Source organism: Aulonocara stuartgranti, assembly GCF_965226115.1.
Source record: "Aulonocara stuartgranti genome assembly, chromosome: 3".
NCBI classification, from domain to species: Eukaryota; Metazoa; Chordata; class Actinopteri; order Cichliformes; family Cichlidae; genus Aulonocara; species Aulonocara stuartgranti.
The window spans coordinates 68,339,541-68,359,523 of NC_138941.1; the positions used below are offsets into that span (position 1 = coordinate 68,339,541).

The 19,983-nt window shown below is 40.9% G+C and overlaps 3 protein-coding genes across 3 annotated transcripts in view; 2 read left to right on the forward strand and 1 right to left on the reverse strand.

The window, feature by feature from the left end:
• The window catches only part of LOC309698840 (uncharacterized protein), a gene marked incomplete at its 5' end in the record, with an annotated part of 151,421 nt that overhangs the window by 57,108 nt on the left and 74,330 nt on the right, over positions 1-19,983 (reverse strand). The gene's annotated exons all lie outside the window — the stretch shown is intronic.
• The window catches only part of LOC309693587 (uncharacterized protein), a 92,208-nt gene that overhangs the window by 45,628 nt on the left and 26,597 nt on the right, over positions 1-19,983 (forward strand). The window lies entirely within an intron of this gene.
• LOC309694295 (uncharacterized protein) lies at positions 1,685-19,457 on the forward strand. The gene is made up of 3 exons (XM_082514269.1): positions 1,685-1,939; positions 2,998-3,101; positions 16,039-19,457. The coding sequence occupies exons 2-3, from the start codon at positions 3,084-3,086 to the stop codon at positions 17,113-17,115; spliced, it is 1,095 nt and encodes a 364-aa protein (XP_082370395.1). The 5' UTR covers positions 1,685-1,939; positions 2,998-3,083; the 3' UTR covers positions 17,116-19,457.

A 19,983-nucleotide genomic window follows, 5' to 3' on the forward strand; every position in this document is an offset into this window, starting at 1 on the left:
TGTTTTTGTACTACCAGCCGTGAGGGCTCTGCTTTTGCTTTGAGCAGTCTGTTTTTATTTTGTCTCGTGAGTGCGTGTTTTTCAAACGAGATCCTCGTCAGTTTGATTTTGTTACCATAAACTTTGTGTGAAGTTCACAACAGAGGTAAAGAGATTTAAACACCCCAGTTTAAGGAGGCAGGCAGGGGTTGGACCAGCTGCACAGGACAGGTGAAGCAGAGAGTGTCCGGGGAGATGTGCAACATAAGCAGAGGGAACATTTTACAAGATGATAAATGGCACATTTAGGTGATTAAGGATTTGTTGACAAGATTAAAAGACACATCCGTCAGAGTTCAACAACATTACAGTTTGATTAAATAAAAAGTTTTTAAACTACATATGGTTTATTTTCTCCTCTGATAGTAATCACATTAAACATGTCAAGAAAGAAAGAGTATAAAGAAAAATAGTAAGTGTGTCTAATTAACCTCTTCCTGTGAACCTTATATCATCCTTTAATATGTTTGGTGTGACAAACTTGAAGAAGCACAGAAAATATCATCATTAATCTAATCAGTTTTCAGCCTTCATTCATATTGAAAAGTTGAAATCTTCCCTGCTAGACCGAAGTGCAGCGTTTAACACCGTCGGCCATAACATTTTATTACAGCTATTATTAAATGGCTGAAGAGAAAACCAAGGGTTGTTTCTGCATTTTATTCTAAATTTGCGGATAGGGGCATGTTTATTTATAATTTTGATAAAAGTATCATAAAAATAATTCCATGCCAGCTCAAGATCAGTTATCAGGTAGATTCTACTCCAGTTATAGTCCCATAAATCATGAAAGAAAGCTTGCTCACAGAAATGCTTAAAATCTCGTTTAAAAGCTATCTGTGGCCTTGATTTTGGGAGCTTCGATTGCCTGACTACAGCTACCACACAGTGGTCACTGATATCATTTGCGAAAACCCCAGTGTGAGAATATTTATACGGCATATTAGTTAAAAATAAATCAATAAGTGATGACTTTTCTGGGCATTTAAGATTTGGACGAGTTGTGCTGTAAATTAGTTGTGTGAGATTATATGAATCACACATGGATTTAAAACTGTCTGAGGCAGAGGACAACCAGTCCCAGTTGAAATCTCCGGCCAGCACAATTTCATTAAAATCTAAAGTAGATAGTTTTTCACTAAGTGAAACTAAAGCCTCACTACTAGCTGAGGGGGGTCTATAACAGCCCACAATGGTAATAAAATAGCCCTTGAAAAGTTGGAGTTTGAGGGCAAGAAGTTCAAACTGTTTACAAACAGATACCGATGAATCGACATCGGTATCTGTAAACCTGGACTCTGTGAACGGCTGACTGTTCGATGTGCTAAAGAATAGAAAACATTATTTCCCATCAGACCATGAGCAACATTCAGGCATGTAACACAGTAACACATTTTTTACATATTCAGCAGAGAGAGTTAGCTGTGTGGACTACGAAAAAGGCTGTTCCAATTCTCAGCATCGCTCCTCTCTTTTCCTGAGACCTTGGCAATTATCCTTCTCACCATGACGTTTTCATCGAGGATAAGGAAAGAGTTTAGGGAAAGAAGACAGGCGCTAATTTTGAAATATCACCCCCACGTGGTTACGTTGCGCAGCTGAGTCACGTGACCGCACAGCAACAAATCACAGCAGAGTCGGGAAAAGAGGGCGGAGCAAAGTCTGTGTGCAGGAGAGGAGTCGCGTAGAGAGAGCTGCTTTTTCATGAAACGGGAGTAAAGTAGTGAACTTACAGGAACATATACCACTGCCAACGTTTGGCTGCACACCCTTGTCTCCTGGATTGTAGCTGAGATCAGCGTGAACCACGTGGGTCTCTGCTCCCTGATCTGTTTCCTGTGTTTGGAAAGACTTCCAGCTTCATCACGGAGTTTCTCTCGGTTTGTGGGCTCATCTAAAGGTAAGCATCGAGCTAACTTTAATGTGGGTTCAGTTTATGTTGAGTTTAGCTCTGTTGAGAATAATAGATTGCTTGGTATACACTGGAGTTAGACAGACTGTAGAGTTTGTGTTTTCTTGCAACATCAATATTATGGCGGTTGCTAGAGGGAAAGAATATATATAGAAAAATAGTCTTGGAATACGAACAAAAGGATGGGGTGCAGGGCAGGAGAACAACCAACCCCCAGGACAGGAAGCCACAGGTACAAGCGTGGGGGAGGGCAACCCCAGGGTGAATAATAGAGAGAGAGTAGTGGAAGCCTACTGAGCAGGGGTGCCAAAGGGCTACTCCCGCCGCCCGTCCCCCTTTATGCTATAAAGGTGTGTGTGAGGAATGCTCCTCAGATCAGCCTTTAGAATATGACTTCATAGGATGATTTTCAGATGCGTCTGTATTTTATTTACTCCCAGCCAGGGGCGATTCTAGGATCAGAGCTTTGGGGCTGCTGTCAGTCCCTGCATCCTTAAATGTTGTTGCTGCAAAAGAAGAATGGATTGGAATATAAACAAATAATAATTACTGGGGGAGAATAATGAATGATGCTCATAGTGAGTAAAAAGTAAACTGAGTGCATTTTTTGGACAGAGATTCACTTTTAATGTGTATAATGTATAATACAGAAACATTAAAAAACACTCCCAAAACAGAATAAATTATTACAAAATATTAATAAAAACTATGAAAATGGAGGCCACTTTGCCTGTGGTAGAATGTATGCAATGTATGAAAAAAACCTTTACTGCAGATACTAATTTTACAAATTTGATAATAATAATTTTGTGTTGTAAGATTTATGAGTTTCATGCTTTCATAGTGGTACTTAGGAGAGCTTGACATTTTTATCAGGTGCTACAAAAGTGTAAAAAGTTTGAGAAAGACTGATAAGTGTATGTGTGTTTTTGGAGAACGTTTTAAGCTGCAGTGCAGAATATATATATATATATATATATATATATATATATATATATATATATATATATATATGTGTGTGTGTGTGTATACTTTTTGTGTCCTAGCTGAGTAACAGGAGGAGAAGAGTGGTGGTGCAGCAGAGGAACAATTTCAGCCATTTGGACTCAGCTCAGTCACTACAGAGGAGACAATGTCTTCAACACAAAAGGTGAGAAAAACATCACAGTTACACTGTTATTGAAACTGTGTGTACAGCTTGTTGGTTTTTAAAAACCTGTTAACAGCAGCTTTATCTTTTCCATCCTGGGGCCCGTTCTTCGTACGTCGCTTACTACATCCAAGATCAAATGACACATCCAAGACCAAACCATTGCGCTAACCGTGAGCTCTCTAATCCGGTTCCCCGAACACACCTGCTGTTGACGATCAGTACAGCTGGATGAAGTAATGTGACATCACTGGGTGTCGTAAAAGGGGCTATGCATCGATAGTAGAAACATTGATCGGCAACCCTCTGATTGGTCGGCGAAAATGTCGAAGGAGCGCGCTCGGCTCGGTATTTTTCGGCAGCAGAGCAAGAACTCCTGAGTGAGGGATTTCAGGAGTTTCAGAGTTTAATCAGAACGCAAGGGAACACTGCAAAGGCTGCAAAAGCAAGGAGAGAGGGCTGGCAGAAAGTTGCTGACAAATTAAACTCGTAAGTAATTTAATAATAACAATAATAATGGAGTGGATTTATATAGCGCTTTTCAAGGCACCCAAAGCGCTTTACAATGCCACTATTCAGTCACTCTCACATTCACACACTGGTGGAGGCAGCTACAGTTGTAGCCACAGCTGCCCTGGGGCAGACTGACAGAAGCCAGGCTGCCATATCGCGCCATCGGCCCCTCTGGCCAACACCAGTAGGCGGTAGGGTAGATTTATCATATCACACTATAATATCCAATATTATATTACATTATATTATATTATGTTATATTATATTCCCTTTCACATTAGAGCCACAACAGGACCCACTAGAACATGGGAACAGGTAAAAGTGGAATATAAGAATATTCCACAGAATGGTAATATTTATCACTTATATTGCTTTTCGTCTCTTGGAAAGAGACCCTGAAATAATCTGTTTGTTTGTTCATAACAGCAACCAAGAAAAGGGCAGAGCAAAAAAAAAAGACAGGTGGTGGTCCTGCACCCCCTCGTCAACAAGTTGGTTAAGTGAATAATACCCTCACGGGAATATCAATATCTCTCAATGAGCACACTGTCGCGCTGAGCTAAAGGATCCTGTCTGTCCCGCAATATACGCTGAATTCTGAAAACTCTCCTTATCAATCTTGCACCTTCCGCAATGGGCTGCTCGCGTATACGGACAGGATATGACTGCGACAGGCTTCCCAAATCCACCTTCGCTTTTATAGCCGTGGTCTCCCATCTTGATTACACGAAGTAATTTCCAATTACTACTCTGAAATATGAATTACATCTGTAATAATCACATACATGTAATAGAATGTTAATAGTACATTTCCCTTTTTTAGGAAATGACCTGTATGTATCTGTATGAAATCAATAAATGGATCAAGTACTGCATTATCTTTAGTTACATTGATAATATTTATTTATGGTGAAACAGTGGTGGAATATCGCTGTTGCTTTCATATAAATGAAGCGGACATACCTGCGTGGCTATGGAACGCCAGGACTGCCATAATGAATTAATTAAATACACCATTAAATAATTAATTAAATGTGGCAATAATTAATTAAAATTGGAATTAATTAATTAAATAAATAGTTATGACACATGTAATTAATTAATTATTGACACATGTAATTAATTATTTATGTATTTCACATTTTAATTAATTATTGACACATTTAATTAATTAATTATTGACACATTTAATTAATTATTGACACATTTAATTAATTATTTATGTATTTCACATTTTAATTAATTATTGACACATTTAATTAATTATTGACACATTTAATTAATTATTTAATGATATATTTATTTATTTCATTTTGGCAGTCCTGGCGCCTGGCTCTCGTCATGAAATAATTTTATCTGTCAGCCTCACCCATCAAACTCAGGGGGCGGGGTTAACGCTGCCCATGCAGCTTCTCTAACATTTGATTGGTTGCCGTGCAAAGTAAGTCAAAACAGGTCGATCCTAGATAATCGATTGCTTGTGCAGACTTGGGGTAGCCAGTTATCCCAGAATGCAGATCAAATCACAGGCAGCAATGGTGGTGGTGTAGTTTTAAAATACCCCGTTTTTCTGTCACCAGCTACACTTTTAACAGTGTTTTAGCCGCGAATGTCGCGACGTATGTCTGGTCAGGTTGTCAACATAGAACATGTCTGCAAAAGTGCTCAGATGTTTTCAGAGATTTCACTAGCTCTGCTAACAATTAGCATGCAGAGTGCACCGAGGGGGTTACGTTAACCGGTTTGTTTACATATTCCACTCTCCGTGTTCCACATGTTGCATTCACAGATTCTCACCGAACGATCGTCTCTTTCCGCCTGGTCTTGTGTCTCTGTGCTTCTGTAACATAAAGAACGAGCTGACATTTTTCTCACGAAACCAGCGATCAGCTTAACAGACCCTCAGTTTACCTGCATGCATCCTCCTCCTCATCTGTCAGCTGTTTAACACCTGCTGCTAATTCAAGAAACACGCCTAGTTACCTGGTGATAGTCACAGTTTAACTGGGCAGCCGGTGCTCAATATAAAGCAATGTCAGCGCATTTTTCTGCACAAGATAAGTAAATATAGTGTTTTCCCCGAGCGCAGAGCTGCTGGAGCTTGTTTCCTTACAGAGCACTTTATAGGCGAGCCAGCTTTATCAGCGGCTGATGTCCAATCACCGGCACACAGCTTTGAAACCTCAGCTGAGTTTTAGCTCTCAGTGGTTAAACGCTGGACTTCATTCACTCAGGTTCTGTCTGTCGGGTCACGTTTACTTCGCTGTTTTATTTACAACTGAGCAAATCGGTTTGGCTGAGGTTAAAGTTACGTTTCATAACTGCATAGTTTCACAGACGTTTAATGGTTCACTGGCACATGTGTTAGACTGAACTATCATCTAAATATCATCTGTTTTTTAATAGTTATTCAACTGTATTCTAAGCACCAGCTGTCTGTTAGAATGTGATTTTTTTCTCTCTCTCTGTTGGCAGAGGTATAAAAATGCGCAGGAAAATCTGACGTGCATGGCGAACTTCACCGACGATATTTAGGGAGGAATAAACACACATCAAACATAAATGAACCATTTGTCTGTCTCCATAATTGAGAGCATTTTCTCTTCTTATCTCAACACTCTCTCTCTTTTTTTTTTCTTTTTCGGTCATGTTATGTTTACCTGTCAAAGGCTTGTTACAAACTATGAAACACATGGTGCAGACTTCTGGATGTTAGAAGAAAACTAATACTGCTCATGAATGAGACTAAAGGCAGGAAGGTGTCCTTTAAGACTAAACATGTTAATAGGACCTCCCTATTTATATCATAGTTTATGATACAGCACGTGTATTTCAGTAATAGCCTGCTGAGGCCACTATACGTTTGTTTATATCTAATCTTCCTTTTCAAACATTTAAACAGCAGCGAGTCTGCAGCTGAGGGAATACAAATTCAAATTGTCGGAACAGGTTTGCTCGTTTCTTGGATTCATTTGGTGATTTATTAAATGTATAACTGTTATTCTAATCTGCTGCTGAGTCTCTTACACTTTTCTTTATGCTGTATATTTTCACGTCTCTGGAATAGTTGGCAGTTAGATAGTCAGCTGGGAAACTTTGTGTTAACTCATGGAGCTGAGGATATCGTGGACATGCTGACCTCGCTGCGTGGTGTACAGAGCGAGGTCAGCATGATTAATATTCACAATAAAAATATTAGCCGAACATCATGAAGTCTGTATGTGTTTCATAGTGTCGAACAACCTTTGTACAGTTAAAGCCAGCAGTTACTACATGACGGAAACACCAACGTTATCTCTTTTATGCGTTTATACACAGGTCATGCTGATTACTGAACAAAAACCCAAAGATCAGATGTTAAACAGATTAATTTGCTCTCTCTCCTCCTTAAACATGTTTTTAATGTTAGTTATAATTCAGAATTGGCGACTGAAACACGTAGGACACATAAGAACATCAGGAAATAAAACATCGATAAATATAACCTCAGTAAAAGAAGTCAGCGGGGGTTACTACAGCTGTGTACCGGGGCCTGCGCTTTGTCGGTGGGATTGCTTGCGAGGCGAGCGGGTCTATCCCACGCTTTGCCGTGAGACTGGGCAGACATCTCCGAAATCATCGAAACACTTTTGCAAAGAGGCTGTATCTTGACAAACCGACCAGACACATGAAGATTAAACCACTACATTCTCGGCTAAAAAAATATTAAAACGGTATTTGGTAACACACAAACAGGGTTTTTCAAAGCTCAGTTCTGTTAGCTTCCACATGCCGGTTGTTGTGCGCTAGAAACAATGGCCACCAGGCCAAAGCAATGGTTTTGACTCGATCAGCGTTAACCCCGCCCCCTGAGTTTGATGGGTGAGGCTGACAGATAAAATTATTTCATGATGAGAGCCAGGCGTCAGGACTGCCAAAATGAAATAAATAAATATATCATTAAATAATTAATTAAATGTGTCAATAATTAATTAAATGTGTCAATAATTAATTAAAATGTGAAATACATAAATAATTAATTAAATGTGTCAATAATTAATTAATTAAATGTGTCAATAATTAATTAATTAAATGTGTCAATAATTAATTAAAATGTGAAATACATAAATAATTAATTAAATGTGTCAATAATTAATTAATTACATGTGTCATAACTATTTATTTAATTAATTAATTCCAATTTTAATTAATTATTGACACATTTAATTAATTATTTAATGATGTATTTAATTAATTCATTATGGCAGTCCTGGCGTTCCATACGTGGCCACGATCTAATCCTGTTTACATAAAGTAAACCTGCTCCCGAGCAGGTTTACGCTTACGGCTCTGTTGCTATGGCAGCAAGTCCCGGATGAGCTTCGGGGAACCGAACGATCCAAGATCACGCGAAATCGTCAACAATCAAATCCAGCTAACCTACTTAGCGAGGTACGAAGAATGGGCCCCCGGACTCCTCCATATATACAGAATCTACATTCACAACCAAAAACCACAGAGGTTACAAGAAAATACAAAGATCATATTTTCTCTACACACATTGAAACAACAATATCATCAGTTGAATTCAAAAAATTTTCTGAAGTAAAAGAGTTTCTCTGCTGATCGATATTTCTTCAATAATGCCGTTTTCATTACAACTCTCATTGTAGCACATTATTGTAATGTGATACTATCACCAGAAGGTGGTGGAAACACACCAACAATGTGTTTTTGTTTACATGTTTGATTCCACCAATTCAATTCAATTTTATTTATATAGCACCAAATCACAACAAAAGTCGCCTCAAGGCGCTTTATAGATACAGAGAAAAACCCAACAATCATATGACCCCCTATGAGCAAGCACTTTGGCGACAGTGGGAAGGAAAAACTCCCTTTTAACAGGAAGAAACCTCTGGCAAAACCAGGCTCAGGGAGGGGCGGCCATCTGTTGCGACCGGTTGGGGTGAGAGAAGGAAGACAGGATAAAGACATGCAGTGGAAGAGAGACAGAGGTTAATAACAGATATGATTCAATGCAGAGAGGTCTATTAACACATAGTGAGTGAGAAAGGTGACTGGAAAGGAAAAACTCAATGCATCAAATTCAAATTTTATTTGTCACACACACACAACCATACACAGTATGACATGGGGGTGAAATGCTTGTAGCTGTACAATGCCCGACCATTAAATGACAGAAGAAAAGTTTTACAATATTTACAGTTTACTAGCAAATTTACAAATTAACTTAGGAATTTACAGTAAAGAATGTGCAAATAGCAGAAGAGATTATAAAGATTATAAATTATAGGAATTATAGGATTATAGGAAATGTGTGGTGGTGCGTGTGGTGATGTGTGTGAGAGTCCAGTCTTATAGTGATGTGTGTGGGAGAGTCCAGTCCTACACCTGGTTCAGGGCCCGAACAGCCTGGGGGAAGAAGCTCCTCCTCATTCTCACTGTTTTGGCCTTAAGGGAGCGGAAGCGCTTCCCAGACCTCAACAGTGAGAAGAGTCAATTGTTGGGATGGGAGAGGTCCATCATAATCTTCCTAGCTTTGGACTTGCACCGCTTAGTGTAGATGGACAGCAGGTCAGGGAGCTCTGATTGAATGATGCGTTCGGCTGAGCACACCACTCTTTGCAGATCTCGTCTGTCCTGCTTGGTGCTGTTCCCAAACCAGGTGCAGATGTTTGCCGTCAGGACGCTCTCGATGGTGCAGGAGTAGAAGTTCTTGAGCACCTTCAGTGGCAGATGGAAGTCTCTAAGTCTTCTGAGGAAGAAGAGACGCTGACGGGCTTTCCTAACCAGGGAGTTGATGTGACAGGACCATGACAGGTCCTGAGTGATGTGGACACCCAGGTATCGGAAACTGTCCACTCTCTCCACTGGCGTGCCACTGATGATGAGGGGTTTGTAATTCCTCGCCTGCTTTGTAGTGAAGTCCACGATGAGCTCCTTAGTTTTGCTGACGTTTAGGAGGAGGTTATTCTCCTGGCACCAGGTCTCCAGGTTCCTAATCTCCTCCAGGTAGGCCGTCTCGATGTTGTCGGAGATCAGGCCCACAACAGCAGTGTTGTCAGCAAACTTGACAATGGAGGTGGTGTCTGATGTGGCTACACAGTCATAAGTGTACAGTGAGTACAGCAGGGGGCTTAAAACACAGCCCTGAGGCACTCCAGTGCTGAGTGAGATGGAGGGGGAGACTTGTTTTCCCACCCTCACTGATTGGGGTCTGTCTGTGAGGAAGTTGAGGATCCACTGACACAGTGATGAGCTGAGTCCTAGATCCGTCAACTTGGTGAAAAGCTTAGAGGGAATTATTGTGTTGAATGCTGAACTGTAGTCCACGAACAGCATCCTAACATAATTCCCTCTGCCAGTGTCCAGGTGACTCAGGGATGTGTGGAGCAGGTGACATATGGCATCGTCTGTGGAACGATTAGTCCGGTAAGCAAACTGAAGTGAGTCGATGGTGGCAGGAAGTGAAGAAGTGATGTGATCTCTCATCAGTCTTTCAAAACACTTCATCACAATTGAAGTCAGTGCTACTGGACGGTAGTCATTGTGGCAAGCGGGCTGTTGTTTCTTTGGAACAGGAACAATAATGGACTGTTTGAAGCACGTGGGAACCACAGCTTGGGCCAGGGAGAGGTTGAAGATCTCCGTGAACACCGGTGCTAGCTGGTCAGCGCAGGCTCTAAGGACCCGACCAGGGATTGCATCTGGTCCTGCTGCCTTCCTGGTGTTAACCCTCCTGAAGGTGTTCCTCACGGCATGCTCTGTGATAACAAATGCATTTTCTTCACTGGTGCACTCCAAAGTCTATTGCAGCATAACTAAGGGAGAATTCAGGGTCACCTGGTCCAGCCCTAACTATATGCTTTAGCAAAAAGGAAAGTTTTAAGCCTAATCTTAAAAGTAGAGATAGTGTCTGTCTCCTGAATCCTAACTGGAAGCTGGTTCCACAGAAGAGGGGCCTGAAAACTGAAGGCTCTCCCTCCCATTCTACTTTTAAATACTCTAGGAACAACAAGTAGGCCTGCAGAGCGAGAGCGAAGTGCTCGAATAGGGTGATATGGTACTACAAGGTCATTAGGATAAGATGGGGCCTGATTATTTAAGACCTTGTATGTGAGGAGCAGGATTTTGAATTCAATTCTGGATTTAACAGGAAGCCAATGAAGGGAAGCCAAAACAGGAGAAATCTGCTCTGTCTTTCTAATAGGGCTGCTCAATTAATCGAATTTTAATCACGATTACGATCTGGGCTTTCAACGATCATTAAAAATGACTGAGCCGATTATTAGCACCTCCCTCGTGCTTTTACTCTCGCGCTGCTCCGTGTGGCAAATCGAGCGCACCTCTCTGCATTTCGAACACGCGTCACAACAATTAAGAGGACCCGAGGGAAGCTCGGAAAGCTAAGCAGAAGTTATTTGGAGAGGAGAGTGACTGCCGTTGGTTGAAAAGAGAGGTAAAAAAAAACTTCAGTGGTGTGGAAACATTATGGGTTCGCGGAGTCAGACGTGGATCAAGTAGACACAGTGTGTAAACTTTGCTACGGTGTTGTAGCTGCACCACAGAGCAACACTGCAAAGTTCACTAAACATAGATGTTTGCATTTTTCATTTATTTTTTATATAGCAAACATTTGCACTGTTATCAGTATTTGCACACTATTTTATATTATTTTTTGACAATCTTTAAAGTCATTATTCAATACATTGTTATTGTTAAATAAATATCGTCAAATAATCGAGATCTCAATTTCAGTGAAAATAATCGTGATTATCATTTTTGCCATAATCGAGCAGCCCTATGGAAAAGTTCTCAGAGCATGTGCTGACGAACTGACCGGAGTCTTCACTAAAATCTTCAACCTTTCCTTGTCATCAAACACCGTCCCGCCCTGCCTCAAAACCTCCACCATCATCCCCATCGCCAAGAAGACAGCTGTGGCCAGCCCAAATGACTACAGGCCTGTTGCACTTACGCCTGTAGTGATGAAGTGCTTTGAGAGACTGGTCTGTCAGCACATCAGGGCCGGTCTGCCTCCCACTCTGGACCCCCACCAATTTGCCTACAGGACAAATCGTTCCACCGAGGACGCTATCACCATAGCGCTCCACACTGCGCTGAGTCACCTGGAGCACTGAGGAAGCTATGTGAGAATGCTCTTTCTGGACTTCAGCTCAGCATTCAATCATATCATCCCGGAGATCCTGGTCCAGAAACTGTCTCACCTGGGACTCTCCACCCCCATCTGCCTCTGGATCAAGGACTTCCTGACAAATAGACCACAGTCTGTCAGACTCGGCCCCCACCGGTCCAGCACCATCACACTCAGCACCGGGTCTCCACAAGGATGTGTTTTGAGTCCCCTCCTCTTTACGCTCTACACATCCGACTGCTCCCCTACCCATCTCTCAAGCACCATCATAAAGTTCGCGGATGACACCACAGTGGTTGGACTCATCTCAAGGGGGGATGAGTCGGGACTACAGAGATGAGGTCAACAGACTGACTGAGTGGTGTTCAGTTAACAACCTCCAACTGAACACCACGAAAACTAAAGAACTTATCTTGGACTTCAGGAAGGGCAGAGCAGACCCGGCCCCACTTTACATTCACGGGAACTGTGTGGAGAGGGTACGCTCCATGAGGTTTCTGGGCGTGCAGATCTCTGATGACCTCTCCTGGACTGCAAATACTACAGCGGTGGTTAAAAAGGCCCAACAGCGTCTCCACTTTCTGAGAGTGCTCAGGAGGAACAACCTGGAGGAGAGGCTGCTGGTGACATTTTACAGAGCCACCATTGAGAGCATCCTAACGTACGGCATAACAACATGGTATGCAGGGTGCTCAGCTGCGGACAGGAAAGTACTGCAGAGGGTCATCAACACAGCCCAGAAGATCACTGGCTGCTCTCTGCCCAGCCTGGAGACCACTGCAAACTCTCGGTACCTCAGCAGAGCTGGCAATATCATCAAGGACCACTCTCACCCCAGCAACCAACTGTTTGAACTATTACCGTCAGGCCGACGGTACAGGTCACATAAAACCAGGACAAACAGATTCAGGGATAGCTTCTTTCCCAGAGCTATCACCGTAGTAAATAAGCACAAAAACAATTGAACCTATTCCATACCTTCACTGTCATTATATTATGCTGCTATTCATACTGTCATTATATTAATGCTGATATCCTGTATATATTGTACATACTATTGTTTGAGTACTTACGATTGTTTTTTTTTGTACTTTTTATATTTTACATTTATATTTATTATTGAAACTTGCACCAAGGGAGTGGCACTCCAATTTCGTTGTACTCTGTACAATGACAATAAAGGCTATTCTATTCTATTCTATTCTACAGCGGCCTGGTTAGCTACTAGTGATGTTCGATTCGTGAACGAATCGTTCAATACTCGAGAATCACTTTACTGACTCGTGAATCATGATTCACAAGCCCAACTGACTCACTGACTCATCCCTGTTGCTGTTAGCAAACTAATTCCATTAGTAGAAATATATCTAGCTTATAATTAAAATTGTGGGGGGAAAAACAATAGCCAGTTTCGTAACAAAAGCATTTCTGCTCTGAACTGGAAGAAAAACCCCTGAGTAGAAGCTCACATCAAGAAAATAGCTCCTCGGTTCACAGTAGCATCGCGCTGCTAACATGCTAACAGCACATTTGAGCTACTCACCCCCTCCCTTCCTGTGCTGAATCAAAGAGCGAATGAATCACTCAGGACTCACTAACCCCCTCCCTCCTGTGCTGAATCAAAGAGCAAGCGAACGAATCACTCAGGACTCACTCACCCCCTCCCTCCTGTGCTGAATCAAAGAGCGAACGAATCACTCAGGACTCACTAACCCCCTCCTGTGCTGAATCAAAGAGCGAGCGAACGAATCACTCAGGACTCACTCACCCCCTCCCTCCTGTGCTGAATCAAAGAGCGAGCGAACGAATCACTCAGGACTCACTAACCCCCTCCCTCCTGTGCTGAATCATAGAGCGAGCGAACGAATCACTCACTCACCCCCTCCCTCCTGGCTCACAGCTTCTTCTTCTTCTTGGTTGGTGTCAGAGATTTACAGTTAACAAACAGTCAGGTGAATAAACAACAATGAGACACTTGTGTAGGTTAACGTGCTGCACGGGTGAAAAGCTCAGAGCAAATCACACCGAACTGCAGTATTCGTTTATTTTTATAGGTTACATCGTCAATATGCAAATATAATCACATTTCCTGTTACGCAGGTCCTGATGCTGTCTGTGTGTGTGTGTGTGTGTGTGTGTGTGTGTGTGTGTGTGTGTGTGTCACAAAGTATGTGTGTTGCAAGTCAGTTTCTAAGAATAATATAATGCAATCCAACTTCTGCGGATATGTATTTCTGTACTGGTCTCTTGTCAGTGTCACAGGGTCAGCTTCCTGTTTCAACAGAAAACTGTGTCTGGTGAAATATGTGTAACATAACTTTTGAAGCATAAGCAAATAAAACAATAAAAACTCCCTAACATCCCTCCCTGTTGTTACCGTATTTCACCACTTCAATCATACTTTATTATCAGCTAACAATCACTTGCTTATAACATTTTCAATTGTAGCATCATTCAGTATGTGTGAATGTGTGTGTTCCTATACTAAATCTTCTTCGTCCGGTTCATCTTCTTGTGGCAGTCCAACATAGGTGATCACTGTGGCCTGTAACATTTTGCCAATCATTGATCTGATACAGGGTAGAATGCATGTAGAGAACATGCAAAGCAATAAAAGAAGAACTCCTATCAAGACAAGTCCTCTGTGTTCATGACATAGTCTTGTTGCTGTGCATTACTCAGTTGTCGTAACTTCTCCAGGGCGGTGGTCATGGTCAAGGAATGCACGTTATCTGGAATGTAGGTGCAGCAAGTGGTGTTGAATAAGACACAGAGGCCCCCTCTCTCAGCGAGAATCATGTCCAGGGCGACTCTGTGTTGCATGACCACTATTCTGATCGCGTCAATTTCCTCATTATGAGCCTTGTTTATCCATGTTGAGCTGTTCTGGAAAAGTCCAAATCGGTAGTCAAGAGTCTCGATCCTTAGCATGTTTTTTCCATTCCCGATCCATGGGAAAAGTGAGTGCAGGACTTTCTGTCCGGTGGTCCACAACTTGAACTCCGCTAGCACATCACTGCCCCAGATTGGATCATGAGGTTGCACGTCATCAGTGCTCCTCTTGCGTCTTGGTTGGTCCCTTTCTGTCCTGCGGCATCCGTAAAGTCTGGGAGCAGTTTTGGTTCATCCCCAGCTTTCTGTTACCGTATGCGAAGGTGAAACACATTGGATGTTGTATTCCTGGTTCCCTCCTGACGTTGAAAGATTTTCCCTTGTCATTGGTTGCATTCAGGTGTACCCAGTATCGGTCATCACAGCTGTAGTTCCAGTCTGAGACCTCTGGTGTACAAAACACTACCTCATTAGGTTTATAGTTGATCAGTGTTCCATTACACCGTCGCAGGTCGATTTTTGTGACTTGTCTTTTTAACCAATGTTAAGGTGCATTACCACCCCCTGGCTCACAGCGCAGTGGACATTTAGATGAGAAAATATATATTTGACACACTTAAGGAAAATACTAATAAAATACAAATAAACAAAATAAATGTTTATTAAGCAATTTTGATAAGAAATTGCTTAATTTTAGAAATGTTTTTGCTCTTTGTTCTCTATAAAATAGTTGGGGTTTTTTTTGTTTTTTTAAATCATTCATCTTAGCAGTGGGATTTACATGAAAAGGGAAACAAATTAAGTTTGAGTGAAAATGTAAAATTGTTGCACTCTCTGGTCAACTGACTCAGTGAATCAAATGACTCAAAACACCCGATTCACTTTGGTGAGTGACTCATTAACACTCGATTCAGTAAAAAGAATCAAATTGTGAATGAAGGGTGCGAAGCAGAGTCTCCAATTCAGTAATCCTGGCCTCCAAATATGCTACATTTGTTAAAGGTATCATTACTGCTAAAGGAGGCCGAGGAGTAACTAAACATCTGACACAATGAGCAAGAAAGTGCAGGAGGGACAGGTGAAGTAGCCATGGTGCTAGTGAGTCGGCTACGAGCTAAGCTAAGCTAGCGAAACAGTACAGAGACAGTGAGTGAATACTTTGGCTATAAATTAGGTGGTGAGTACACAGAAAGTGTGTTTCGGATGAAGCACGTGAAGATTATACTCTGAAAAAAGAATGTATTTAAAAGTTGTTAATTAAATTGCTAAGCAAATAAGCTACTCAGAAACACCACTGTGTTTGAGCAGGAAAAGGATGTGATACTCTCCCGCAGAGCGAGCGAACATCAAGTGACAGCGCCACTGGAGGGAGTGTCAGTTTGTTCCACGACTGCATTTCACTCAATGCCTCTGTTTGTATGTCTTTCACTGCAGGACCAACATGGAGCAAGAAGTCAGCGCTCTCAGGAGGCCGACAAACCTCACAGAAGAAAGGGAGAGAAAAACTACAGCTGTGATGAGTGTGGGAAGGATTTTACCCGAGCTGGAGACTTAAAAACACACCAACTCATCCACAGTGGAGTTAAACCTTACAGCTGTGACTTGTGTGGAAAGTCTTTTACCCAGGCTGGAAACTTAAAAAAACACCAACTCATCCACAGTGGAGTTAAAGCGTACAGCTGTGACTTGTGTGGAAAGTCTTTTACCCTGGCTCAAAGCCTAAAAACACACAAAGTCATCCACAGTGGAGTTAAAGCGTACAGCTGTGACTTGTGTGGAAAGGCTTTTAACTGGGCTGAAAACTTAAAAACACACCAACTCATCCACAGTGGAGTTAAACCTTACAGCTGTGAGTTGTGTGGAAAGTCTTTTACCCGGGCTGGAGACTTAAAAACTCACCAACTCATCCACAGTGGATTTAAACCTTACAGCTGTGACTTGTGTGGAAAGTTTTTTACCCAGGCTGGAAGCTTAAAAACACACCAAATCATCCACAGTGGAGTTAAAGCTTACACATGTGAGTTGTGTGGAAAGTCTTTTACCCTGCCTCAAAGCCTAAAAACACACCAAGTCATCCACAGTGGAGTTAAAGCCTACAACTGTGACTTGTGTGGAAAGTCTTTTACCCTGGCTCAAAGCCTAAAAACTCACCAACTCATCCACAGTGGAGTTAAACCTTACAGCTGTGAGTTGTGTGGAAAATCTTTTACCCAGGCTGGGGGCTTAAAAACACACAAACTCATCCACAGTGGAGTTAAAGCCTACAACTGTGACTTGTGTGGAAAGTCTTTTACCCAGGCTCAAAGTCTAAAAACACACCAACTCATCCACAGTGGAGTTAAACCTTACAGCTGTGAGTTGTGTGGAAAGTCTTTTACCCAGGCTGGGGGCTTAAAAACACACCAAGTCATCCATGGTGGAGTTAAAGCTTACAACTGTGACTTGTGTGGAAAGTCTTTTATATATCCACATCAGCTTAAAAAACACCAACAGATCCACACCAGAAAGTAACTCTACAAGTGCAGTTACTGTGAGGATGTATTTAGTTTATCTTGTAATTGTAACCTGATTGTTTGGAACAAGTCTGATCAGTAAACTTATGGAGTTATACTGAATGAACTGTTTGGAAAAATGAAGACTCATTTTCAGTCAGTAAGCTGAGTGTTATAATGTAAACAGTAAAATGTAATTGGACGTTGGCAGAGATGCTTTTTATTTCAGGCGACGTTCAGGATAAAAACATTGAAGGAATTCCCTGACTTACAATGTCTTTGTTTAGAAGCGGAGCGAAGCACACTGATCCATTTCTCAACCCTGTCGTCACTGTGGTGGTGGGAAAGAGTTTCTCTGTGATCTTTGTGGAAAAACTTCCAATCATCAACGGGACCTAAAACCACATCAACGTAGCCACACTGGAGACAAAATGAACTACTGCAAAGAATGTGGGAGAGGCTTCCACACACCAAGTACATTAAAAATACATGAACTCTTCCACAGTGGGGTCAAAAAGCACATCTGTGACCAGTGTGGGTCATCCTTCACCACTGAACATGAGCTCAATGAAAAAGCATAAGGGAATCCACACAGGAGAGACACGATACAATTGCAGACACTGTGACAAAAGCTTCTCACAATCAGGTCATCGTAACAAACATGAACGTACACACATGGAAGTGAACTTCAGCTGTGACCAGTGTGACAAGAGCTTCAGGAATCTCAGTTCATACTCCGAACACAAACGATCTCACACTGTAAATAAACTGTTTCCCTGTTACCAATGTGCAAAAACATTCACTTCATTATCTGCTCTGTGCAAACATCAGCCTGATCATGCAGGACTGAAATCACTGGATCACAATGAATCTGAAGAGAGAGAAAGATCCTCTTCTGGTTTCAGGCTCAGACTTAAAAACCTTGAGATCAGGCTCCACAGAGTTCAGGTGGAATCTCCTGTAAAGAGTGTCAGCTGATGCCACACTTGGATCTGATGAGGTAGCTCTGATTTCTGGACCTGCAGTGAATAATCCTGAATGTTACATTTAGGAAGCTGCATGTATAGATATGCATATCAAGTTTATTATTTTTCCTTTTAGGGATTTTAATTCTCTAAAATGTTATCCCTGTTACATTTTAGTCTTTGTTTCCTTAGGATACAGTAGTGTTTAGTAGTTGTATTCATTTTATGTGTTACCTAAGTTAAATTTCAATCCTTCATTCATATTTAATCTTTTGCTGTTGTAAAATCTTCTCTTAAATCATTTTCTCCCAAAACTACAAATGTTTTCAGAGCAGTTGCTCTTAAAATCTTCTCTTAAATAATTTTCTCCCAAAACTACAAATGTTTTCACAGCAGTTGCTCTTAAAACTTCCAAAATGAACTAAATCTGTCCACCAGCTTTGAAACGACACCTGCTGTGACTTTATGTCCAGAAAAAAGAAACTCAAGCTAAACTGGTTTTGGGCTGTACTTTCATATAATACCAGTTTGTACCTGAAGATGATGCAGTGAGTCAGTGTAACCTTTATTTAATTAGGCAAAGACCACATTCGTATTCACAGTGGCAGCAAAGAAATGTTGAAAGTTAAAAACAGCAGCACACATCAGGGCCAATTTAAAGATCATAAGGTGACTACTTTTACTTAATTCAAATTCCTTCAAATTTTGGCTCCTCCTTTCACTTTAGTGTATTTACTGTATCCTTGAAGTCCACATGTTGTTTTTTAATGAATTAATTTTGATCCACATGTTCTGCAGCTGTTTTCCTGTTGATTTGAAGTTTGTATTATGAAATCCTGACAATATTAGAGTGTTAGTTATATTTGATGTACTCTGTGTAAAGTTTGTCTTATTAAACAGTTTGGTGTGAAAATGAAGAAATGGTCTCAGAACAAGTAGTTTGAGCTCTGGTTTCCCATTCAAACTAATTTAACTGTTTTCAGTGGTACATGTGGAGGTTTATCAGAGGAGGCGACTTGGCTGTTCTCCACTCACACAGAACAGGGTTCCTGCAGCTCATTAAAAACTCTGAAATGATCTTCAAGGACCAAAATATTTGAATTTTCTCAAAAACGTGCTGTGGGCATGACGTTTTTAGAGAGTGTGTTTAAAACAATTAATAGCTTGAATTTTAATTTTATTTGGAGGAATAAGTGCCATTATATATCTAAAGATGATTTGGTTAAACCATACATTGAAGGCGGTGGAAACGCAATTGATTTTGATATAATGAATGGTGTTTTGAAACTTAAATGGTTAAAATCCTTCCTAAATAATCCACACTCCATTTGGTTTTTTATACCAAGTAAGGTCTTTAACACACTGGGGGGTATCGACTTTCTCCTAAAGTGTGACTTTGAAATTACTAAGCTACCTGCTAAACTCTGAATTCCATAAACAGGTCCTTCTTTATTGGAAAATGTTATTTAAACATAATTTCACTCCACATAATTGCCCAATTTGGAACAATAGATATATACTGATGAACAGAAAATCTATTTTTATTCAAGATTGGTTATCAAAAGGTGTTTGGGCAATTGCCCATTTTGTAGATGAGGAAGGACATGTTCTAGGACATCAAGATTTTTGCCAAAAGTTTAATATCCAATGTTCTAAAAGTAAATTTAATCGGGTTATAAAATCCATTCCATTGTCACTTAAAAACATATTGTAAATGATATAATATATTCTGACATCTCCCCCAAGTTAAGGCAATTATATATAAATGGTATTCGATTTTGTGATGTTAAATGCAACAATAAGTTTCTTAGATCTTCATTAAGGAGTCTTTATTCTCCAAATTTACTTAGACGTAATTACATATTAAAAGATTTCCAAAGGGAAGAAATTGAAAAAATAAGAACTGATTATATCACCTTCCC